The 22156-nt window shown below is 46.2% G+C and overlaps 1 protein-coding gene across 2 annotated transcripts in view; it reads left to right on the top strand.

The window, feature by feature from the left end:
- Positions 1 to 22156, top strand: part of Arfgef2 (ADP ribosylation factor guanine nucleotide exchange factor 2) — an 83503-nt gene that overhangs the window by 28672 nt on the left and 32675 nt on the right. The window contains exons 7-23 of one of the 2 annotated variants that reach the window (XM_047542223.1): positions 566 to 634; positions 2455 to 2603; positions 5528 to 5658; positions 6554 to 6788; positions 7367 to 7466; positions 8499 to 8638; positions 9830 to 9938; positions 10474 to 10657; positions 11472 to 11583; positions 12043 to 12248; positions 14201 to 14285; positions 14430 to 14601; positions 15176 to 15327; positions 16448 to 16576; positions 17656 to 17814; positions 18656 to 18803; positions 20117 to 20216. In XM_047542223.1, coding sequence (XP_047398179.1) covers positions 566 to 634; positions 2455 to 2603; positions 5528 to 5658; positions 6554 to 6788; positions 7367 to 7466; positions 8499 to 8638; positions 9830 to 9938; positions 10474 to 10657; positions 11472 to 11583; positions 12043 to 12248; positions 14201 to 14285; positions 14430 to 14601; positions 15176 to 15327; positions 16448 to 16576; positions 17656 to 17814; positions 18656 to 18803; positions 20117 to 20216 — 2380 coding nt within the window. Of the gene's footprint in view, positions 1 to 565; positions 635 to 2451; positions 2604 to 5527; positions 5659 to 6553; positions 6789 to 7366; positions 7467 to 8498; positions 8639 to 9829; positions 9939 to 10473; positions 10658 to 11471; positions 11584 to 12042; positions 12249 to 14200; positions 14286 to 14429; positions 14602 to 15175; positions 15328 to 16447; positions 16577 to 17655; positions 17815 to 18655; positions 18804 to 20116; positions 20217 to 22156 lie in introns of both variants that reach the window. The other variant, XM_047542222.1, reaches the window with a different exon arrangement.

Below are 22156 nucleotides of genomic sequence, written 5' to 3'. Positions count from 1 at the left end.
TGTAATGCGATCCCATCATTATGTACGACTACAATTGACCAGTTAAAAAACATGGGAGAAAAAAGAGGTGCCAGACCTCTTCCACTTAGCTAACATTTTACACAATAATTTTGTTTATAATTTAGCAAATCTTCGACTCTTTCTTTGTAAATCTCTTGCTAGATTCTGGGCTTACAATATGTGGACAGCCCAGCAGCAGAAGTCATGTGACTTACCAACTCCGTAAGGAGCTGGAGGTGAAGGCCTAAGAGGAAGTCCCATCTTTCTGCCCTACCTCCAGCTGGGGGTGGTGGGGAGGCCTTGGGCCCAGCAACTGGGACTCAGGAGGAGAGTACAGGCGGGGGTTTTAGTGTTCCAGGAATTGAAACTCAGAAGCAGAGCAGATGCTGCCTCAGGATTTCCAGAACTGGTAATGCGTGTCTTGCCCCAGTGGGATTAGGCCTTTGGCAGAATTCACTCCTGCCCTTTGCCTTGTGACTTTAGGGGAACGTTGTTGTAATCTCCTTTCCCCGCTTCCTTTCTTTTCTCTGGAAACACCCTCACCTGTGCTTTTGGGCATGTGTAGGGACTGACGATGGAGCCCAGGAGGTGGTAAAGGACATCTTAGAAGATGTAGTCACATCTGCTGTGAAAGGTAAGAACCATGGAAACCCCACCTTTCCTAGTACCTCATTCTTCCTGAAGATTTGCTGGCTAGTGCTTCAGGGCAGAGTTCCTTCTTCCCTGCCCAGTAAACTCATCGATGTCCTCTCACCCATCTTTCACATGGGATTCTGAAGTAACTTGGTGCCCGTGATCAGTTTTGTTTGCTCTTGCTTGGGGTTCAGGGAACACCGCCTGATTGGGCTGGTGTCCCTTGCTCCCCTGGAGACACAGTGCCCAGGGCATCCAGGTTCTTCTGGAGGTGGGTTGTGAGCCCCGATCCCTGGCCTTTGCTGCTGCATTTTCGTGGACAGCTTTGATGTGTTGAGGGGACAGGCCATACACCAGTGGGTATTGGGTGTACCAGGGAAGCTTTACTCATATTTTTAGATTTCTCTCAGAACTCTGTCTCGTGGTATTGTTTCAGTGGTATTGCATTTGTATGATTCAGAATGACAAATTTTTTTTCTTTTTTGCCCCAAATCTCAGGTTAATTGGTATGTATTTAACACATGATTGCAATGCCAATAAACCACTAAGTGGATGACAAATAAAAACAGTTCAGTAGGTTGCAGTCAGCATTTTTTTTAAGTATTCTTTTAGTTGTCAGTGGACCTTTACTTAATTAATTTATTTATATGTGCTACTGAGGTTTGAACCCAGGGCCTCACGCATCCAGGCAAGTGCTCTACCACTGAGCCCCAGCCCCAGCCCAATGGTCTGCATGTCTTAAGTGAAAGAAAAAATAGAGTCGGAGTGCTCCGAGTACCTCCGTGGAGTGATGTCGAGTTGGTCCACGGAAGGGGTCTGGTTATTCATGTGCACGTGTGTATACTGGGACACAGTTTTAAAAATTAGTTTCCTACTTTTACTTATTTACTTACCAGTGCTGGGGATGGAACCCAGGGCCTCACACATGCTAATAAGCAAGTGCTGTACCCAGAGCCACACCCCACGGCCCGGGTCACGATTTGGAAACCAGTTCTCTGAGTCCTATCCTTTTCTTCAGTTAGGGTACCACGAAGCTATTTATAGATTCCATTATTCAATTCCTGTGGAAATGTCTTTAAAATAGCAGTTTTATTTCCTACCTTTAGGTTTGTTTCTAGGTCTGCACAGGAAGTCATTCTGTAATTGGTTTCTATCCTTCTCGTGCATTGCTATGTCCTCCAACCCACACCACAGCCTATCACCCAATAGACACGTGATAAATATTTGTTGAATGAACATATGCTTGGAAAACTATTATTGAAGATTTGCTTATTAAGTTCTTTAGTGTTTCTCATATGTATAAAGAGCCAAATAATAAATTCCTCTTAATTTCTTCATTCTGCCAATCATCAGATATACTTTCCCTCATTAAAAATGATGAAATCTTTTTAATTGTTTCTGTTTTCACATGGCTGCTAAGAAGTTTATGCCTATATTTTTCTCTGTAAGGCTTTCTGTCATATAGGTTCTTCTCTGATTCCTACATTAATAGTCTCTTTTAAAAATCTTTGCTTTTCACATTTAGCTGCTTCTAGTCTTTTTCAGATTAGAAGTGGGCAGGGTGGGCAGGTCTGCTGTAATGTACAATTCTGGAGGCACCACTGATGGATTTGATATGAGTGAGCCCGTGAATTGTGCATTCTGTGGACAGTAGACGCGCACATTTAAGGCTGAAACACCATGTGGGCCGAGTGCCTTGTTGTGGGCTAGCAGGAGAGGCACGGGAGAAACGCGGTATCTGAGGGAGTGTGTATCTGGTGCAGGCAGCCTGTTGGGATGCCTGCTGATCGACAGTGACTTTTGTGCTTGTCTTTTAAGAAGCAGCAGAAAAGCATGGTCTGACAGAGCCCGACAGGGTCCTGGGTGAACTGGAGTGCCAGGAACGTGCCGCTGCCCCGGCGGCTGATGAAAACTCACAGACGAATGGCATAGCAGATGACAGACAGTCCTTGTCGTCAGCGGACAACCTGGTATGTTGGCCATCAACCTGTACAGACATGTTTTCATTTTGTTCATTTGTTGGTTGGTTTGTTATTTGAAGGGACAACTCACTATGTTGCCCCTGGGCTCAAGCCATCTCCCTGCTTCTGCTGCATGACCAGGACTGTTGGCACTTGCCGCCATGCCCAGTTTGCATGTCTATTCAGTCTTTTATAAGATGCAGAATTAAATCTCCATCAAAAGAAGTGAGCAGCTAGGCGCCACAGTGCACACCTGTGATCTCAGTGACTCTGGAGGCTGAGGCAGGAGGGTTGCAAGTTAAAGGTCAGCCTCAGCAACCTAGCGAGACTCTGTCTCAAAACAAGCAAATAACAAAAAGGGAGCTGGGGATGTAGGTCAGTGGTAGAGCACCCCTGCGTTCAGTCAGTCCCCAGTACCACACACACACACACAAACACACCCCACAAGGTAAAATGAGCAAGCCCTATTCAGCTGTTAGCCCATAACCCTGGTCTGAGAGTCTTTGTACATAGGTTCAGTTCTTGGGATGTGTTAATGTTTGTTGTATATAACATTGTTATTGAACTTTTTTACTCACACTTTTAAGACCTTAAATTTCCTGCCATTTGTCTTCTCTTTCAAAATAATACACATTTGTTGTAGGAAAAAAACAAGAAAATATAGAGAAGGAAACTAGTTCCTTCTGTTTTTTCTTCTTCTCTATATTGGAAAGTCAATATATATGGGCAAGTCAGTATCTTTCTAGACTTTTCTCCATCTTGCATTTTATTTCCTAAATAGATCATACAGTATATATGCTGTGTTTTGACCTGCTTTTCTTTCTTTCTTTTTTTTTCTTTTTTGCTGCTGGAATCAAACTCTGGGCCTCATTCTTGCTAAGCATCTGCTCTACTATGAGATGCATCCTACCCAGTAACCTGCTAAAAACTGAAAATATGTTTTGATTGTCCTTTCAGGCCCCTAGATGTGTTTACCACATTGCAATTACTTCTAAATAGCTTTGTTTTTCCCTTGAAAGCTGTGTATATGAACATTCAGAGCAGGAAGTGAGACTCGGTGAGGGTCTCTCCAGAGTCCACTTTGTATCTTTGCACCGGTGTGTTTCTCAGTTGTTTTCCTGATTGCACCCTTCCTGCCCCAGGAACCTTCTTAGACATTTCTCCTAATCATTGTCCCCGCACCATGAAATTTTAATGCAGTCAGTAAGTTGGATACCTGGGCGTACTGTCTGGATATCTGTACATAACATTTTTTTCACCCTCCCCGCCCCAGGACAGATCTTTTCCCCTTGGGGTGTATCATTCCCCATGGATGTACTCAGGGACACGTGTAAATCCCACACAAGGACCCTGTGTGACTCGCCTGACTTGCTTTGTTCTCTCAGCTCTCCATCATGGACATCTTTCCATGTCAGTACACAGAGGTCTCATTTAGTTTTTTCCAAAAGGCCAAGAAGCAGTGGATCTAACTAAATTTTTTAATGGCCATGTAAACTTCTATATGGATATTAGGTTGTTAGATTATTTAAGTTTCACCACAGAACAGTTCATAATAAACATCCTTATAGGTAAATCTTGTGCACATCCTTAGGTCTTTCTTAAGGATAAATTGCTACAATGTATGTCTGGGCTCAGAGGAGGAAGCTTTGGGGCTGAGGGTATAGTTCAGTGGTATAGCACTTGCCTGGCATGTGCAAGTCCCTGTGTTTGAGCTCTACCACCACAGAAATGAATGAATCGATGAAATAAAGAATAAATGAAAGAGAGTTGGAAGCTTCTTTTTTGTGTGTGTGTGGCATTAAGGAGGAAATGCAGGGCTTTGTACACACCAGGTAAGTGCTCTACCACTCAGCCATATCCCTAGCCCAAGAGGTAGAAACTAAGACTTTTGATCCTTACCACCAAATTAGTCTTCTGGAAGGGTACTACTCAAATCCTACTCATCCATACCCATTTTCTTATTCTTTTATTAAAACAGAGCTATAACATTTGTGCACATCTTTTCTGGTATGGTAGGAGAAAGGTCCTGCCTTGACATTGGTACTAAGGTTATTTAGGTTCATTTGTCATTTGCATTTCTTGGTGAATTTGCTTATTTGTGTTTTGTTTTGTTTTTGCCTGCTTTGCATTTGAGAGGAGCATTTGCAAATTTCCTTAATGAAATCTGAAGAACTTTTATATATGAAGAATATTAATCCTAGTTATATATGATGTTTGCTTTTAATATTTATTGATTGATCGATTGTGGTACTGAGGATTGAACCCAGGGGTGCTTAACAACTAAACCACATCCCTAGCCCATTTTTTATATTTTATTTTATTTCATTTTATCTTATATTTTATTTTATTTTATTTTATTTTAGTACTAGGGATTAAACCCAGGGGCACTTGACCACTGAGTCACATCCCCATCCCTATTTTGTATTTTATTTAGTGACAGAATTTTACTGAGTTGCTTTGTGCCTTGCTTTTGCAGAGACTGGATTAGAACTCTCAATCCTCCTGCCTCAGCCTCCTGAGCCACTGGGGTTACAGGTGTGGGCCACCACACTCAGCAACTTTTAATTTTTAAATGTAGCTTACTTTTTTAGATAAAAAAGTTCATTTTAAAATGCCCTATCATTTTTCTTTTTTTCCTACAACACTATTCTTAGAAACACTTTTCTTGCCCAAGCTAATATAAATGCCTGTATGTTAGTTTTTTGTTTTACTTTTGACCATTTCTTTTTAACCATCCATGTCAGCTTTTGGAGGGATGGGAAACACGGTTTAGAGCTGTTCCAGTGACTCCCCTAACACCTCTTTTGCCATATTCTAGCCTCCCAACACCCTTTCACCTCCCCTTTGAGTAAAAAAAAGAATTTAAATTCCCATGAGACAATTACGTTCTTTATTTTGCCTCTTTCTTTTCTTTCCTGTGTTTCCGGCCTTAGGAGTCGGATGTGCAAGGGCATCACGCGGCTGCCAGGTTCTCTCACATCCTGCAGAAGGACGCCTTCCTGGTGTTTCGCTCCCTGTGCAAGCTGTCCATGAAGCCCCTCGGGGAAGGCCCCCCAGACCCCAAGTAAGCACACAGTGGTTCTTGGTGTCGATCGCCCAGGGGTCCAGGAGCACTGGACTCTGTGCTTTGCCTCCCTGGCTTCCCACAAGTCCCATGGTTTTGCAGCTTTCTAGGCTCCTGCAGTCCCCACCGTCCTTTCTTTTTGAGTTGTCCGTCCCCACTAACCAAGATTTTGCCTAGTTTTTCTTTTGGTTTGTATCTTAAAAACAATTAGTATATAGAAGATGTACCTTCTGTTTTACTAGCTCATAGATTGGGGGAGTGGGAATTAAACCTAGGAGTGCTTTGCCACTGAGCTAAGTCCCCAGCCTGTTTTATTTTTTTGAAGTAGGGTCTCACTAAAGTGCTAAGGCTGGTTTTGAACAGAATCCTCCTGCCTCGCCTCCTGAATCACTGGAATTACAGATTGCAAGTGTGTGCCATGGCTGGCCTAATGGATTTACTCTCCTGATGGGGATGTGGAGGGACGGGGGGGATAAAGATTCAAACACCAGATTCAACCCAGGGAAGCCAAATATTTCTCCGAAGTGGACATACTAGCCTCAGGTGTCCCTGCCGTGGAGTGAAGTGTACAGAAGCTTGCCAGAGAGAGCTGTGCTCAGGTCTCAGCTCCTCCACAGGAGTGGCTGAGCCTCATTAGAAAGGGGGTGGGGGCTGGGGACTTAGCTCAGTGGCAGAGTGCGCCTGCTCTGTGGTTGGGAGACAAAAGAAGAGGAGCTGGCCACTCCTGTTCTCCAAGGGCCTGCAGGTGCCAGGAGCCCCACCTCTGCCCTCCACCCTCACTCCCCTGACATTCAGGGTCAGTTGCTGACTCTAAGCCGGCGGCCTCAGGAGTCCTCCAGGTGGAGAGTTCAGTTTCTCTTCCAGTGCCGCCATCGTTTTCCATCTCCTCTGCCAGGTCCCACGAGCTGCGGTCCAAGGTGGTCTCCCTGCAGCTGCTCTTGTCGGTGTTGCAGAACGCCGGCCCCGTCTTCAGGACACACGAGATGTTCATCAATGCGATCAAGCAGTACCTCTGTGTGGCCTTGTCCAAAAACGGCGTCTCTTCAGTGCCCGATGTCTTCGAGCTCTCTCTCGCCATCTTCCTTACTCTTCTTTCAAACTTTAAAATGCACTTGAAAATGCAGATAGAGGTATGGACTCCAAGTGGACTTTTTCTTACTTGGTGACGCTTGTACCAGATGAGAAACCTGCTGGTAGCACAGTGACCAGCACTATGGTTACGCAGTCTACTTGCTGGCACTCCAGAGAAGAACGTTTGAATCAGCAAGAGAATACTTTTCATAAAAATTCTGCCCCCAAATCTTGTGCACTGTCCACTTTGATCAGAGGCTTAAGGTGTGTGGTCTCTGTGGTGGGCTCAGCCCCTACAGAGGTGGTCTGTAGATTGTTTGAAAAATTTGAATTAGTTGCCAAATTAAGAAACCATATTTTATAAAAACAAAAATCCACATTTCTGGTTTTTCTCAAAAAATCACAACACACATGGGTCCTGGGTTTGCACATAGCAGCTCTGGGCGGGAGCCCAGCACTGAGAAGTGTCCTTTGGTCAGGCCAGGGTTCCCGTGCTCTTGTGCAGAAAGTGTGCACCCCTCTTCCTGTGTCCAGGCTACTTTACTTACAGGAAATGCCTGGCCTCCAAAGACTTCAGAATTTTTGAATCCTGACTAAAACAGTTAATACCATCCTCCTTTATCTCCATGCCATTTAGGTCTTTTTCAAAGAGATTTTCCTGAACATTTTAGAAACGTCCACAAGTTCTTTTGAGCACAGGTGGATGGTCATTCAGACTCTGACGAGGATCTGTGCAGGTACGTTCCCCTGAGGGTGCTCCTCCTTCAGACACGCTCAAAACCACTTCCAACACTGTTATCTGCCAAAGCCAGATGAAGACCTTGACCCCTCTTTGCAGAGCTTTAAGAAGTGTTGGGAAGGTCATTCCCTGAAAGGCCACTCTTGCCGGATGAGAAGCCCCACCCCCTCCTCTTTTAAAGAATAACCAGCTCAGGCCATTTTCCCGGGACTTTCTGGTGTTGACCCTAGAAACCCCCTAACCTTGGCGCATTGGGATGCCTGGCCATCTTCCCTGCAGGTTGAGCCCTTTTGATAGGCCACAGGACCCAGGTGCTGTGCTGCCCTTCCCGATTGGGTGCTCAGGTAAATCTGGAATGTCTGTGCCTTACGGTTCATTGTGAGACTTCAAACCAAGCACCCCGCGTGTCGTCATCAAGCATGTTCCTATTCTGTGGTGCCTGTAAGGGACGGGTCGGGCAGTCATTGGCCCCCTTCCTCTTCTGTTTCTGCAGTGCTGGGGTAGAACCCGCAGCCCCATAGTCTAGGCAGGCCTCTACCACTGAGTTGCTCTGAGCCCTGTTAGCCCTGCCTTTTTTTTTTTTTTTGTACTGAGGATTGAATCCAGGGGTGCTTTACCATGGAGCCACATCCCCAGCCCTTTTTATTTTTTATTTTGAGACAGATCTGGCTAAATTGCTCAGGGCCTCACTAACTTGCTGAGGCTGGCCTCAAACTTGAAATCCTCCTCCCTCCCAAATCCCTGGGATTACAGGTGTGTGCCACCCTGCCTAGCTTAGCCCCTTTTCTGATGAGGAAATTCAACCTTGGAGTACAGGAATGAACTGTTGAGGTTTCAGTTAACCTAGAGGCAGGCCTAAAAACATTCCCCCAGTCCCAGTACTTCTGATGTATCTTTCCTGAATAAGGTGTGGCCACCTGAGTCAGTTCACTAGGAAATTTTTTTTGGCAAAGAAATCTTGTTTAATAAGAAACTAGAACTGCTATTTGTTTTTGATCAAAATTCTAATACTCGTATGTTCTTTTCCAAGATGCCCAGTGTGTTGTGGATATTTATGTCAACTATGACTGTGATCTAAATGCTGCTAACATTTTCGAACGTCTAGTGAATGATTTATCCAAAATCGCTCAGGGAAGAAGTGGCCATGAGTTGGGAATGACACCTCTGCAGGTGAGATATGTTGTCACTTTTCAAGAAGCATTACTGAGTGCCGCCACAAGCCAGGCACCGCCGGCATGCAGGGCACATGGCAGTGAGCGCACAGATGCTTACGTGAGCGTGCAAGCAGCTCCTGACGTCAGGAGTGACAGCCAGGAAAAGTCAGTCAGAGGTGACGAGAGCTGTAAGGGCAACAAGCAGGACCCTCAAGAAGAAGTGCTGGATGTGGGGGTGTCGGGATGAGTGTGGGGTTGTTAAGTGGTGTCCCTGGGAAGGTGATGTTAACCTGAGACCTCCGTCACCTTCCAGAGGTAGCATGGAGGAGAGGACCCCCACCTTTGTATGGGAGAGGAGGCTGCCTGTTAGCAGGGGCTTGCCTTGTTTTTGGAGTTCCCCTCCAAAGGGGTTCCTTAGCACCCCTGAGTGCACTGGTCACAGGGTCTGTGCACCCTGGAATGGGGCACAGGATTCTGTTTTTTTTCCTTGAAGGTCATAATTATCATTAGATTGACAGATCTGTGCTGCCTGTGATATTATTATGAATCTAAAATATTTGCTTTTTTTTTTTTTTTTTTTTTTTTTTCAAGATGGTATTTAGGGGCTGGGGCTGTAGCTCAGTGGTGGAGCGCTTGCTAGCTTGTGTGAGACACTGGGTTCGATCCTCAGCACCACATAAAAATAAATGAATAAAATAAAGGCCCATCAGCATCTTTAAAAAAAAAAAAGAAATAGTATTTATTTTTAAAAATCTGTTTTTGTTTATCTGTAGGGCAAACCTTAAAGTAGAACATATGTACGAGTTTTTAGGGAATGAATTCTGTCCAGAATCACTCACTCACTGCCTGATTCAAGGTTCTTTTCTCTTTTCAGTGTTATGGTGTAAGACCCTGTGATTTAAGGTTTTGGGGTTTTGTTTCGTTTTTAATTCCACAAGCAATGAATGAGAAGTTTCTTTTAAAAATCTGGGTAGCACCGTTGGCCTTAGGAAAGCCACGCAGCTGGTGTTAGTGCTGGGTGTTTGCAGTGGACACTGGAGATGGCGGGTTCTCACGTCCTTCAGTGTCGCCTGCCGTCTCTTCCTGGGGTCTTACCGTAGTAGCACTGATACCACTGGCTCTCTGATGTGCTCACAGGACGCCCTGCGAGCCTGTGGGCGCCTGTCTTTGTCTGCAGCCTCTGTGCTGTGTCCCTTTTGTCCTGTAGGAGCTGAGTCTGAGGAAGAAAGGCCTGGAGTGTCTTGTGTCCATCCTCAAGTGCATGGTGGAGTGGAGCAAGGACCTGTACGTGAATCCCAACCACCAGGCCAGCCTCGGTGAGCGCCCGCCACACCCAACCCCTCCGGGGCCCTGGCGGGAGCGCACACTCTGCTGCTGACACTGGCGTCTCAAAGGTTCTGCCGTTCAGTGTGCGCCCTCAGCGTTGGGGAAGCAGTGGGAAGCTCTTGTTCCTCCTCGCTTCTCCTTCCCTCCGTGATTCCAGGTGTCGCTTTGTGACACACCAGGTGCTCCCGTGAGCGTGTCTGTCTTTCTGTTCTGTCCTGTTGACGGGTTCATCCTTGCATAGACGCCACGCCTTCTAAATGGCCTGAGCCGTGCAGGTCTGGATGCCCGGAGAGCAGGGCCTGCTCACGCTTTCTTAATGTCCCCACCGTTCACGTCTTACTTTTTTGTGTGAATTTTGGAATTTGCTCTTCAAGTTCTATGAAAAAAGTTTCTGGTGATCTGAGGTTCTGTGCCTGTGACCCTAGAGTAGAAACTCATTCTGCTGGGGAACCCTACCTGGTTCTCCCTCAGCCATGGCTGCACCCCATCTGCTTACCTGGTTCATTTTTTTCTGTGTCACTTCAGGGCAGGAGAGGCTCACAGATCAGGAAATGGGGGATGGGAAAGGCCTTGACATGGCAAGGAGGAGCAGTGTGACGTCCATGGAGTCCACAGTATCCTCCGGGACCCAGACAGCTGTGCAGGATGACCCGGAGCAGTTCGAGGTCATCAAGCAACAGAAGGAAATCATCGAGCATGGCATCGAGCTGTGAGTGTGGCTGCTGCGCTGCTAGACCCCCTTCAGCCTCCTGACCCTCCCCTGAATGGCACCGGCCTCCCTGTGCTAAGACCCCCGAGCTGCACCATGGGTCCCCAGACACCTCCAGCTGTTTCTCCTGGGTGCTCTCCTTGGAATGCTGGGCTCTGACCCCTCAGACACGACAGAGCTTCTCAGAGGGGCTTCTGGACCACACCTTCTAAACACACCTCAGGGCCATCTCTGCCCGCCCCCTGTTCTTTCAGCCTCACATCACTCTCCAGTGTAATGCCAGGTAAAAAGTTGAGTTTATACGTTAGTGAGCTTTGCCTTTCTTTAAAAGGAAATATAACATAACAGTACTTAGAATACTCAAGAAATGGAAATCCAAAAATAAAAGATGAAAAAAGGAAATCCAGAAGTGGACAATCAGAGCTATTGTGGTGACTCTTGCCGACGTGAGGGACCCAGCCCCTTCTGTCTGCACATGATTGTCACCTTCAGGGTTGCCTCATGGTTCAGGGTGCCTGCTGGAGCACTAACCTTCACACATGTATTCCAGAGAGGAGGAGCAGGAGTGCCAAAGCAGCTGCCTGAGTCAGCTTCATTTAAGGAGCCTTCCTAGGTACACTCAGACCACTTCCGCTTCGATCTCACTGGCTTGACTTCCACGGCTGTGCTTTGTTTAAGGGAGCCAGGGAGAGGTGGACTTTATTGCACTGAATACTAGGGTTGTTACTATTGAAGAAGGGGAGAATGGAGGTAGGGTGGCCGCCATCAGACGTAGATTTTATTCCAACCTGTGTCTCATCTCTTTTTGAAACAGCTTCAACAAAAAACCTAAGAGGGGGATCCAGTTTCTCCAGGAGCAGGGCATGCTGGGAACATCAGTGGAAGACATTGCCCAGTTCCTGCACCAGGAGGAGCGCCTAGATTCTGTGAGTCTGGGGGCTCGCGCTTGCACGAGGTTCTGCGGTATGCTTCCGCACCCCTCCTAGCCCGGACCTTGAGATGAACCAACTGCCGCAGCCCCTTGTGCCCGGTTTCAGCAGGCCTGCGCATCCCTACCCTCAGCATGGACAGTGGTCACCATCACAGTGCTGAGAATAAGCAAGCTCCCGACAGGCGGTTGTTTATTTGGTGGAAGTGTCAGTTAGAAATGCCCCTCAGCTGGTAGAAACCATTCTTCTGGCCCCATCTATACCTGCCCCTCTCCTGAGGCAGCCCAGTGCTCCCTCTCCTGCACCTCCTCCGTGTCATCCTCCATGCAGTTCAGGGCTCACCTTGCTTCCCCGGCAGTTCAGCCCACTGTGACGTTCAGGCCTGGTCCCGGTGGCAGTGTCCTCTGCTGTGGGTTTATATGTGAAGTGAGCAAGTGTGTGTTGTGTGTGTTTCAGACCCAAGTAGGCGATTTTCTGGGAGACAGCACGAGGTTCAACAAGGAGGTGATGTATGCCTATGTGGACCAGCTGGACTTCTGTGAGAAGGAGTTCGTCTCAGCCTTGCGCACGTTCCTAGAAGGCTTCCGCCTCCCTGGGGAAGCCCAGAAGATTGACCGGCTGATGGAGAAGTTTGCTGCCAGATACATAGAGTGCAACCAGGGGTGAGCGCACCCCCCAGGCCCTCTGCTTCACCTTTTTGCCCCCTCAGGACACTAAGCTTGATTTGGTTGGGGTTTGGGTTTAATCTTTCTAAATCTGTGCCAAGCAACTGAAGTTTCTGTTCACTGTATGCCACGCTTTGTGCTCAGGGATTATCTCACAGCAGCCTAGTTCCTGTCCTCATTCTGTAGACAAGAGATCGGGGAACAAAGGGGTTAAGCAACTCTCCTAAGATCACGCAACCAAAGCCCATGGGATTAACTGCTCTACTGGTTTTTCTGTTTTTGGTACCAGGGATTGGTACCAGGGGCACTCTACCACTAAGTCACATGCCAGCCCTTTATATTTTTTTATTTTGAGACAGGGTCTTGCTAGGTTGTTCAGGGCCTTGCTAAATTGCTGAGGCTGGCCTTGGATTTGTGTTCATCCTGCCTCAGCCTCCTGAACAGCTGGGATTACCATGCCTGGCTGACTAATTTAAAAAGTATAATTTTGTGAATTGAGAGGAGGTAATTGGGCGCCTCTTCTCTAATCAAGAGTAGTTGCCTGATTCAATGTACAGACTAGATCTAAAGGAGTTTGGTTTTTCTTTGATTGCTTACCGATGAACAGGCTATAGAAATGGCTGAGTAACTTAAACCACCAAGTACAAGAGCGCGTCTTGAGTTTTTCTTGGCAAGTGACGTGTTTTGCAGGAACCAAATCTTGTGTGTCCTGTACCTGGTCAGTGGCAAGCCTGGAGTGGCCTCCCTGTTTTACAGATGAGCTGCCTGTCAAAACCAATCAGCTAGTAAGCAGCAGGCTTGAACTGAGTGTGGGTGTGTCTAACTCAGAGTCTCACGCTCTGCATACCACCCTGGAGTGGATGTCTGAACACACTGTGAAGATAATGTTCTGATAATAATTCTGCCTCTCAACTCAATTCCATTTTCATATTAATTGGTCCCCATCCTCCGAGTGTGTGGCCAGCTCTCCCCAGGAGATGACCTGGGCAGCAAAGGTGGCATCTGTTTCACTTTGCTGTGAAGGCACAATTAGATGGTGTTACCTTTACCGCACGCCCTGGGTGGGCCTTGGGAGCTTTGCTCCGTCTTCCTTTTTCTATGGGGCAGTGAGGACAAACCAGTTTTGCTGGCCACGCATTGTATGAGGCTACACATGGACTTGTGTCTTTCTCTTCTTGTGTAATCCAAAGACAAACAAAACAACCCATTAGACTTCACCAGCATGTGGTTTAGAACAACATCAATATTTTCCTTCATATCTCTACTGTTAAATATCATCATGGATAATATAAACTGTGAGTAACGGCTGCACAGCAGTTTTAGTCATCTTTACCTGGTGCTAGCACAAAGTAGATGCTCTCTGGAAGGCACTTAGTTTGCAGGCTGAAGGACGCTACTCCCCTTGGGGAAGACCCCTGAGAGTGAGGGTCTCCTGACAGCTTGGGTTCATTTGCCTTGCCCTAGTCTTGACCCAGGATATTCTGCAAGGGTCTTTTTAAAAATTTAAGTTGAGCTGGGCATGGCGACGCACACCTGTGAACCCAGTGACTTGGGAGGCGGAGGCAGGAGAATCCTGAGTTCAAATCCAACCTCAGAACTTAGAAGGCCCTAAGCAACTCAGTGAGACCCTGTCTCACAACAGAAATTAAAAGGGGCTGGAGATAAGCTCAAAGCCCCTGCTGGGTTCAATCCCTGGTACCAAAAGTAGTAAAATAAATAAAATAACATTGAAATGACTTTCTTCAAAGAAGCCTAGAATCTGACCTGTATTCTTATTTAACTTTTTCCATACCCTGCGTTGTGAATTAATGCTCAGTGACGGGGAAAGTGTAGTGACTGTCCCAGGCCGGGGCTCCAGGAGGAGCTCGGACCTGCCTCCAGTGAGAGCCTTGTGCCTTCTGGAAGCCATCGCTGCCTCTGGGTTTTACATCTGGAGTCTTTTCTGGCAGGCAAACTCTGTTCGCGAGCGCTGACACCGCCTACGTCCTGGCCTATTCCATCATCATGCTGACGACAGACTTGCACAGTCCTCAGGTGAAGTGTGCTCGTGGCTTACACGGTCTGTGGCAAAAGCAGTAGCTTATTTGGGCAAATGAGTTTTTGGGGGGAGTTTGTGTTATTTTGAGGGAGCGATTGAATATTTTTTGTATAGTCTTTAAATTCTTTTTAAAATTTCAGGTAAAAAATAAAATGACAAAAGAGCAGTATATTAAAATGAATCGGGGTATCAATGATAGTAAAGATCTACCAGAAGAATATCTCTCCAGCATCTACGAAGAGATAGAAGGCAAGAAAATCGCAATGAAAGAAACAAAGGAGCACACGATGGCAGCCAAATCCACCAAGCAGAGTAAGGGCTGATGAACAGATTCCTGTACTACGGCCCTGAGATGCGTCAGGGTGCATGGTTAACTTGGCTGGTGGCAAATTAATTCCCATCTCTAAGTATCTGAATAGGAAGTGTGATTAATTATGATTATGATTATGTTGGCTCTTTAATAATATCACTATCTTGCTAGGTTTTGATTAGGAACAAAAAGGGAATTTAAAATAAGTAATCAAAGAACTTAATTACCTTCCAAAATACATTCCTTAAAACTTAGCTTTAATTCCAGTGGTGCTTGTGCCAACCCATGATTAAGAATTTGATTAATCAGGGCCCCTGTGAAGCTGTCAGTGTCTCGGAGTGGCAGCAGAGTGCAGTGCTGAGAGTGTAGGCTCTGGATCTGTGCTGCTGGACGAGCACCAGCTCTGCCTTAGCTGGGTGACCTTGGGCAAGTCTCTCAACCTCTCTGGCTTGTTTTTCCCATCTGTAAAGTGGCAATGACATCCATGAGGTGGAGTGATTGCTGTGAACCTTGCAAGTGGCTCCTGGCTTGTGTGGCACTCAGCTAGCAGCTGCTCACGCTCACGCTTCTCCGTAGATGTGGCCAGTGAGAAGCAGCGGCGGCTGCTCTACAACTTGGAGATGGAGCAGATGGCGAAAACAGCCAAGGCGCTGATGGAGGCCGTGAGCCACGCCAAAGCTCCGTTTACCAGTGCCACGCACTTGGACCATGTCCGGCCGATGTTCAAAGTGAGTATTCCGAGAGGTCAAGAGTCTGGCTAGGCCCAGTTTTGGACTTGTCCCCCTGGACGGCGACCTGCAGGATCCCAGTGTCAAAGAGGTGGTGGGGAGGATGGGCCTGGTCGGCGTGCTTCTGTCTGCTGTCCTTCGGTGATGCTGGGGATGCGCCAGTGCCGCGTGTGGACTCTGCCCTCAGACCATCTGGGTTTGAGTTCTGGCTTTGCTGCTTTTCTCTTTTTCTTGGGTGGTGCTGGGCATTGAACCCAGGGCCTTGTGCTTGTGAGGCAAGCTCTCGACCAACTGAGCTACATCCCCAGCCCTGGCACTTTTCACTGTGTCACCTTGGCCAGTTTACTTACCCTCCCTGTTCATCGCCTGTAAAATGGGGACAGATACAGGGTTGCTGTGAGGGCAGCCAGGAAAGGGGTTGAGTGAATTAATAGGTAGTTATTTGGGCAGTAGATGAAAGGACCATGTTATTAGGACATTTCACTTCAGGGACCTCAGTTTATCAGTTGAGTTAGGTGAAAGAAAAGACAATAACTGGAATCTGTATTTTAAATATATCTTAAAAAGATACGTGTTCTGTATACATAGAGCATCATATTTTTATAAACTATTTTTATAGTAACTGTTACCATCCTGTTAGGTAATCAATTCTAGACTTTCATGACCTTTATTTCTAAGGAATTCATAAGAAAGTTGGAAGAAAATAAAGTCTGGATAATTTGAAATGGGAGCCTTTCGGTAAGCTAAGTTTGTAGTCCTACATTTCTGACAGGTTATATTTTGCATCGTTGCTAATGGCTGACTGATGTGCTGTGTTGAGGGATTCTCGAGCCCGTATAGATTCAGCGGGGAACGGGGTCTCTGACTAATAGTGGTTGGCCGTCCACCAGGAGGAGGTGTGGTGGCTCAGCGGCGTGGTCGCCGTCCTCCCTTGTGAATTGAGTGTTTAGTAACCAGCAGGCCTGTAGTGTAGGAAGGACTGCCTTACCTGGTGAGCAGGATTGGTCAAAATCTGAATAGCAGTGGACCTGACGTCCTGGCTCTCCCCTAGCTAACAATGTGTCCTGCAGCGTGCTTCCCAGGCCGAAATTCTGTTACTGAAACCTGCCTTTTTTGGTAGCTGGTGTGGACACCGCTGCTGGCGGCCTACAGCATTGGACTGCAGAACTGTGACGACACGGAAGTGGCCTCCCTGTGTTTGGAAGGCATCCGTTGCGCCATCCGGATCGCCTGTATCTTTGGGATGCAGGTGAGTGGAACCTGCGTGAGTTCTGCTCCTTTAGAGTCAGCAAAAGCTAGACTGTCAGGAACTTCCAGGTGAGCAAGCATCTTAGCACACTGCCGGCTCCTTCCCTTCGCTTTGTGTTGATCATAGCCTCATTGGAGGAGGACACCGGAGATTTAGATCAAAGCCTTTTTTAACCACGAGTAGGACTCAGGCCACTTAGCTGGATTTGACAAAAGAGCCTTTCTGTCCATCTGCCTCACTTACTGTCTTGGTGCTTAAAATACTATTTTTCTGGGGGTGTAGCTCAGTGGTAGAATGCCTTGCCAGTGTGCATTTGACCTTGGGTTCAGCCCCAGCACTTCCCCCACAATTGCTTTTTCCTCTTAAAATCCATTTTTCTAATATTTTCCCATTTTTCTCTGGTAAAACATATAGTTGAATGCAAAATGCAAGTCCATAATAAACCTTTTTTGAATCTTAAAAAATTCAACAAATAGATGAAATGCAATTCTCAAACTGTTATGGAAGTTGTTGTCATAGGTTGTTCTTGGTCCTTTGCATTAATTTCTAAATCAGTTTGCACCCATTTGTTTAAAACAAACAAGCAAAAAACCCCAGTCTTCTGTTCCCCTTTATCTTTCAGTTAGGCTTTTTATTGTGCCAAAACCACAGGCTTTGAAGTCAAAGAGTCGTGATTTTAAACCCAGCTCTGGTGCTTCTCTGGCCCTGTGACATTGGCCCAGCTAACTTCCACGACATTGCTTATTTCCTCATTTACAAACTTCAGAAAATAGAAGTGCCTTACCGGATTGTTGTAGGTATTAGAATGTTTGTATTGGCTCTTGGCATTCGGCAAATCTTGGAACATGGGACTGATAAGCATGCTTTGGGGCCAAGTGGATAGAGCTGGTTATCAGGCATGTGGCAGTGCACAGGGAGCCTCAGGGGGTCCAGTAGCAGGCGAACACCAGCGTGGATGATGTGCTGATGTGCAGAAAGCCTGCTGAGTTTTCTGGTGAGAATGCCAGACGGGCCCAGCCTCTCAGGCGTGACCGTGGCCGCCCTGGGGCTGGAATCAGATTCTCCTGGGCTTCTTTCAGCTGGAAAGAGATGCCTATGTTCAGGCCCTTGCTCGCTTCTCCCTGCTGACTGCCAGTTCCAGCATCACGGAAATGAAGCAGAAAAACATCGACACCATAAAGACACTTATTACGGTGGCTCACACGGACGGCAACTACCTCGGGAACTCCTGGCACGAGGTGGGTCTCTTGCCTTTGCTCCATTAGGCTACTCCTGGCCTTTCTCAGTGTTGCTCTTTCCCGGTCTGTTCCATTTTTCTTGAAATCAAGCCTAACTCTACCTCATAAATCTGAAAGTTGGCCATAAAGACAGTTAATAATGCCCTCTTGACACTTAAGATGTAGAAGGAATCAGTAACCATGGTATAATGCCAAGAAGTGGTAAGTGCTCAGGAAAAAACTTTAAATGTGACTATAGGGTGATGATGGGGAACATGATCAGGGCCGGCAGGAAGTTCTCTCTTGGAGGCAGGGGATGCACACATCTGATCTGGGAACAGATGGAGTGGGCTGGAGGAAGCAGCACTCCAGGAAAGGGACAGCAAGAGCAGAGGCCCTGGGTGGGACCATGGAGGCAAGTTAAGGAGCCAAATGCAGGCCAGCGAGCCTGGCATGTTGTGTCTGAGGTGGACAGTGGATGGGATGGGGACTGGTCAGACAATGTGGACTGGGTAGAATCCTTTGCTCCAGTCAAATTGTTTTCTCTGTTGCATACTTTCCAAGTTTACATGAACTTCAGCATGGCTTAATTCCATTGTACCAAAGTTGTTGTATTACTCTCTTGTTTTTAATAATTAGAAAAAAGTAGCATACCAGTAGTCTGACTTCAAGACCCAGAGGACACTTGGCCGCTGCTCGGCCAGTGTTTCTGCCTGTAGGGAAGCCACCCTAAGCCCTCAGTGTTGTTGTTACTGGAAGGCCGCTTGCTTCACAGAATGCTTGAATGACTGGCCGTAAGGTAGAAGCGCCCTTTGCAGCCTGTGCATTGGGAGCTCACTTCTCCACACTGCCCTTTCCTTAGATCTTGAAATGCATCAGCCAGCTGGAGCTTGCTCAGCTGATAGGAACCGGGGTGAAGACCCGCTACCTGTCTGGGACTGGGCGCGAACGAGAAGGGAGCCTGAAGAGCCACGCTTTGGCAGGAGAGGAGTTCATGGGCCTTGGCCTCGGTAAGACTGCAGGCCCCATGGCTGGCCGCCACAGACTTGCAAGTTAACCGGGATGAAGCCCTTCTGTCTCGTCAGGACTGTCCTGTAAACCGTCTCTCCTTGTGTGCCAGCTGACGGCACGTCTGTGAATGCAAGTGGACGTGCTGCCTCAGCTCCTAATTGTGCTTAAGTGTTGAGTAAAGTGTCTATTTTACCAAATTTGCAGGGTGCATTACTGTTCTTTCTGTACCTATAACCATCCTGGGAGGAAGCCTTTCTGCTTTTTGAAGCCCACTGCTGGTTCCTGGCGAGAGACTATACCCACGTGTCTCTAGAACTTAACAGACAGATTCTGCATCTCTTCATGTTCCCTGGGGGGACTTCATTAAATGGCATGCTCATGCAAGCAGTTATTTCTGGCTCCACAGTGGGTTGAGAGACTCTTCTGTCAGTGATATACAGAATAACAGATGTTCAAGTTCTGAACAGTTTATATTTTAACTCACTTAATCCTCTTCACAACCCAATGACATAGGAAATCTTATCCTCCCTATTTTGTGATTGAGAAAACTGAAGCCCAGGGTGAAGTGACTTGAGCAGGGTCGTGTGGTAAGGAAGCAGCAGAGGCAGGGTTCAAGCCCCTCCATCCAGATGCAGGGAGGGGCTGCTAGGGCCTGCGGGTGTGGTTGATGAGAAGGTGAGAGCAGTTTATCTTCACTGTGCCCTCCACCCCACCCCAGTACCGGGGATTGGACCCAGGCTCATAGGCTGGGGTAGCACCAGGCTGCATCCCCAGCCCCTCCCCACTTATTTTGTTTTGAGACAGGGTCTTGTTAAACTGCCTAGTCCGGCCTTGAACTTGCAGTCCTCCTGCCTCAGGCTCCAGAGCACAGTGGTTGGAGCAGAACAGGACAGCAGATAAAAGCCTGGACGCTGGGGACGTGGGGGTGCCCACTTCTTAGGGTGCTCACGAGGTTGGCTGCACTGGGATCAGAGCCGCCAGGCGGCCAGCCGATGGGAGGCGTTGCAGGTTCCAGGAGCTCTGTGTCAGTTCAGTGGATTCCAGTTTGTGTTCTTAAACGTGGGCCTTCAGTACCGCAAGAACGTGAAGCACCATAGAGCCTGGGAGATGGCTGGTCCAGCAAGAGAGCTGTAATACAGTTGTATTCTAAATACCAAAACACGTTTTAACTGGTCTGCTATCAGGGCTGTTTTGTTTTTGCCTACTGAACCTTCTTGTTGCTGTTCCTTGTCTCTGCATTTTCATGCAAAGGATACTTGGTTGTAGATCCTTGACTCTTTGAAGTTCACTGATTCCGTGCATCCTGTTCTAGGTAATTTGGTGAGTGGTGGCGTGGATAAGAGACAGATGGCCAGCTTCCAGGAGTCTGTGGGTGAGACCAGCTCCCAGAGTGTCGTTGTCGCCGTGGACAGGTGATGATCCTCTTCTCCAGGGAGGCTGACTACCCTGTGATCTGGAGTCCCCCATGTAGTTACTGGGCACACTGATTCCTGACTTGTTGGCTGTGCTGTTGGCTCCAGAAAGATAAAAGATGGTGCCCGTGATCCAGCTATCACCCTCACCGTTCTTTGAATTTTGACCTTGAATTGCATTGTGCTTTTTTAAAAAATTGTAACTTTACCATTTTGACAATTTATGTCACTAACGAGCTTTTGCTTGTGCTGATGTTTAAATTACACTGTTTTCTTAGTGGAAGTTACTTTTTTAAAAAAATCTCACAAGAGTTTGGGATTGAAGTCCTATTCATGAGTAGAAATTGGCCCAAGTTTGAATTTCCATAAATTCTTCCTTAAAGTCTTTCCACTATTTGCTTACTTGAAACTTGGCCTAACAATCCCGAAGAGATAAGAGGTATTCTTATTTGAAGATACGTGTGAAGTTCAGGTGCTTAAAATAGGAATTTCCTTAAAATTAACAAACTCCTGAAAACTACCATTGAATGAAAGTCAAAGGAACCACTGCTTATTTAGTCAATGACCTCTTCCAGGGCATTAAATACAGTTAGTTCTGGAGTGTTAGCAGTACAGATGTTTTAAATAATTTGGATCATTCTTGGAATAATCTTTTACTGTTATGCACTTTTGTCTGCTTATTTTGATTACCTTATTCCAGTTGCTTCTTTGCTTTTTTCCAACCAAGATATTGTCTGTGGTATAGTTTTGACAGTTTTCCCCCCCTTTTCTTTCCTACTTCAAGTTAGACTTATAGAACAACAACAGCAACAAAAGTAATTTTTTATGAGTCAGGGTCTCAGTACATTGCCCATGCTGGCCCTGGGCTCAAGTGGTCCTCTTGCCTCAGCTCCAAGTAGCTGGGACTACTGGCTCATGCCCCTGCACCTGACTTGAGTGAAGTGAACTTTTCCTCATTCTGTTTTGTCTCCTATCTCTCCTCCTTAGCCAAGTAGTATACACTGGATTAATCTTGCTTAGCACCTTTTTCTCTTCTGTTACATTTTTTTGTTGATTCATAGTTCATATGCCATAAGATCTGTTGTTTAAAAATATAAGGGTTAGTAAGTGGTGGCCTATTCAGAGTTGTGCAGCTGTTACCACTGTCTGTTTCATAACAGTTTTATGACCCCACAGAGAAGCCACATACTCCTTCACATTTTCTCCCCATCTTCTTGTCCCTGTGGCCACTGCTCTATTTTATATAGATTTGCCTGTTCTAGGCATTTGAATGATCTGTTTTCCCTTTAATTCTTTGCTTTTTTGGTTCTTGTATTTTAGGACTCTGTTGTTAGATGCATATATATTTATAATCGTTTTTTTATGGATTTAAGCCTTTTCTAATTATAAAGTGTTCTTTGTCTCTAATAATGTTTTTTGTGCAAGTTCTCAGATCTTATGTTTTTTTAATACGTCTTATACCTTCTCTTCTTCATTATTACTGCCTTCTTTGTGATTAAGTGTTTTCTTGTGTATTACCTTCTTATTTCCTTTACTATTTTAGTGATTCTATTGGGCGTTATGATTAATGTATTAATTTCAATAGTATAAAAAACTCAGCTCTAAAGTAGTTCCATTTCCTCCCCCATCATTGCATTGTCATGCAAATTATATATTTATAAACATATATCTATCAACAGATTTATAACTGTTGCTTTTTCCAATTGTCTTTTCAGTAAGATAAAAATTATTTATAAACAAAAGTACACTACATTTAAAATATTAGCTTTTATATTTTCATATGTAGTAAACTTTACCAGTGCTCTTTATTTCTTCATGTAGTCTTGAGTTATTCTCTAGTTTCCTTTCAACGTGAAGGACTTCCGTAAGTATTTATTACAGGGCAAGTCTACTAGTGATGAATTGTCAGCGTTTTTGTTTTGTTTTGTTTTTTGAAGTTT

This window comes from Sciurus carolinensis, chromosome 2 (assembly GCF_902686445.1).
Source record: "Sciurus carolinensis chromosome 2, mSciCar1.2, whole genome shotgun sequence".
NCBI classification, from domain to species: Eukaryota; Metazoa; Chordata; class Mammalia; order Rodentia; family Sciuridae; genus Sciurus; species Sciurus carolinensis.
The sequence above is the reverse complement of the archived record's forward strand: the minus strand, read 5'-3'. Positions and strand labels throughout refer to the sequence as shown.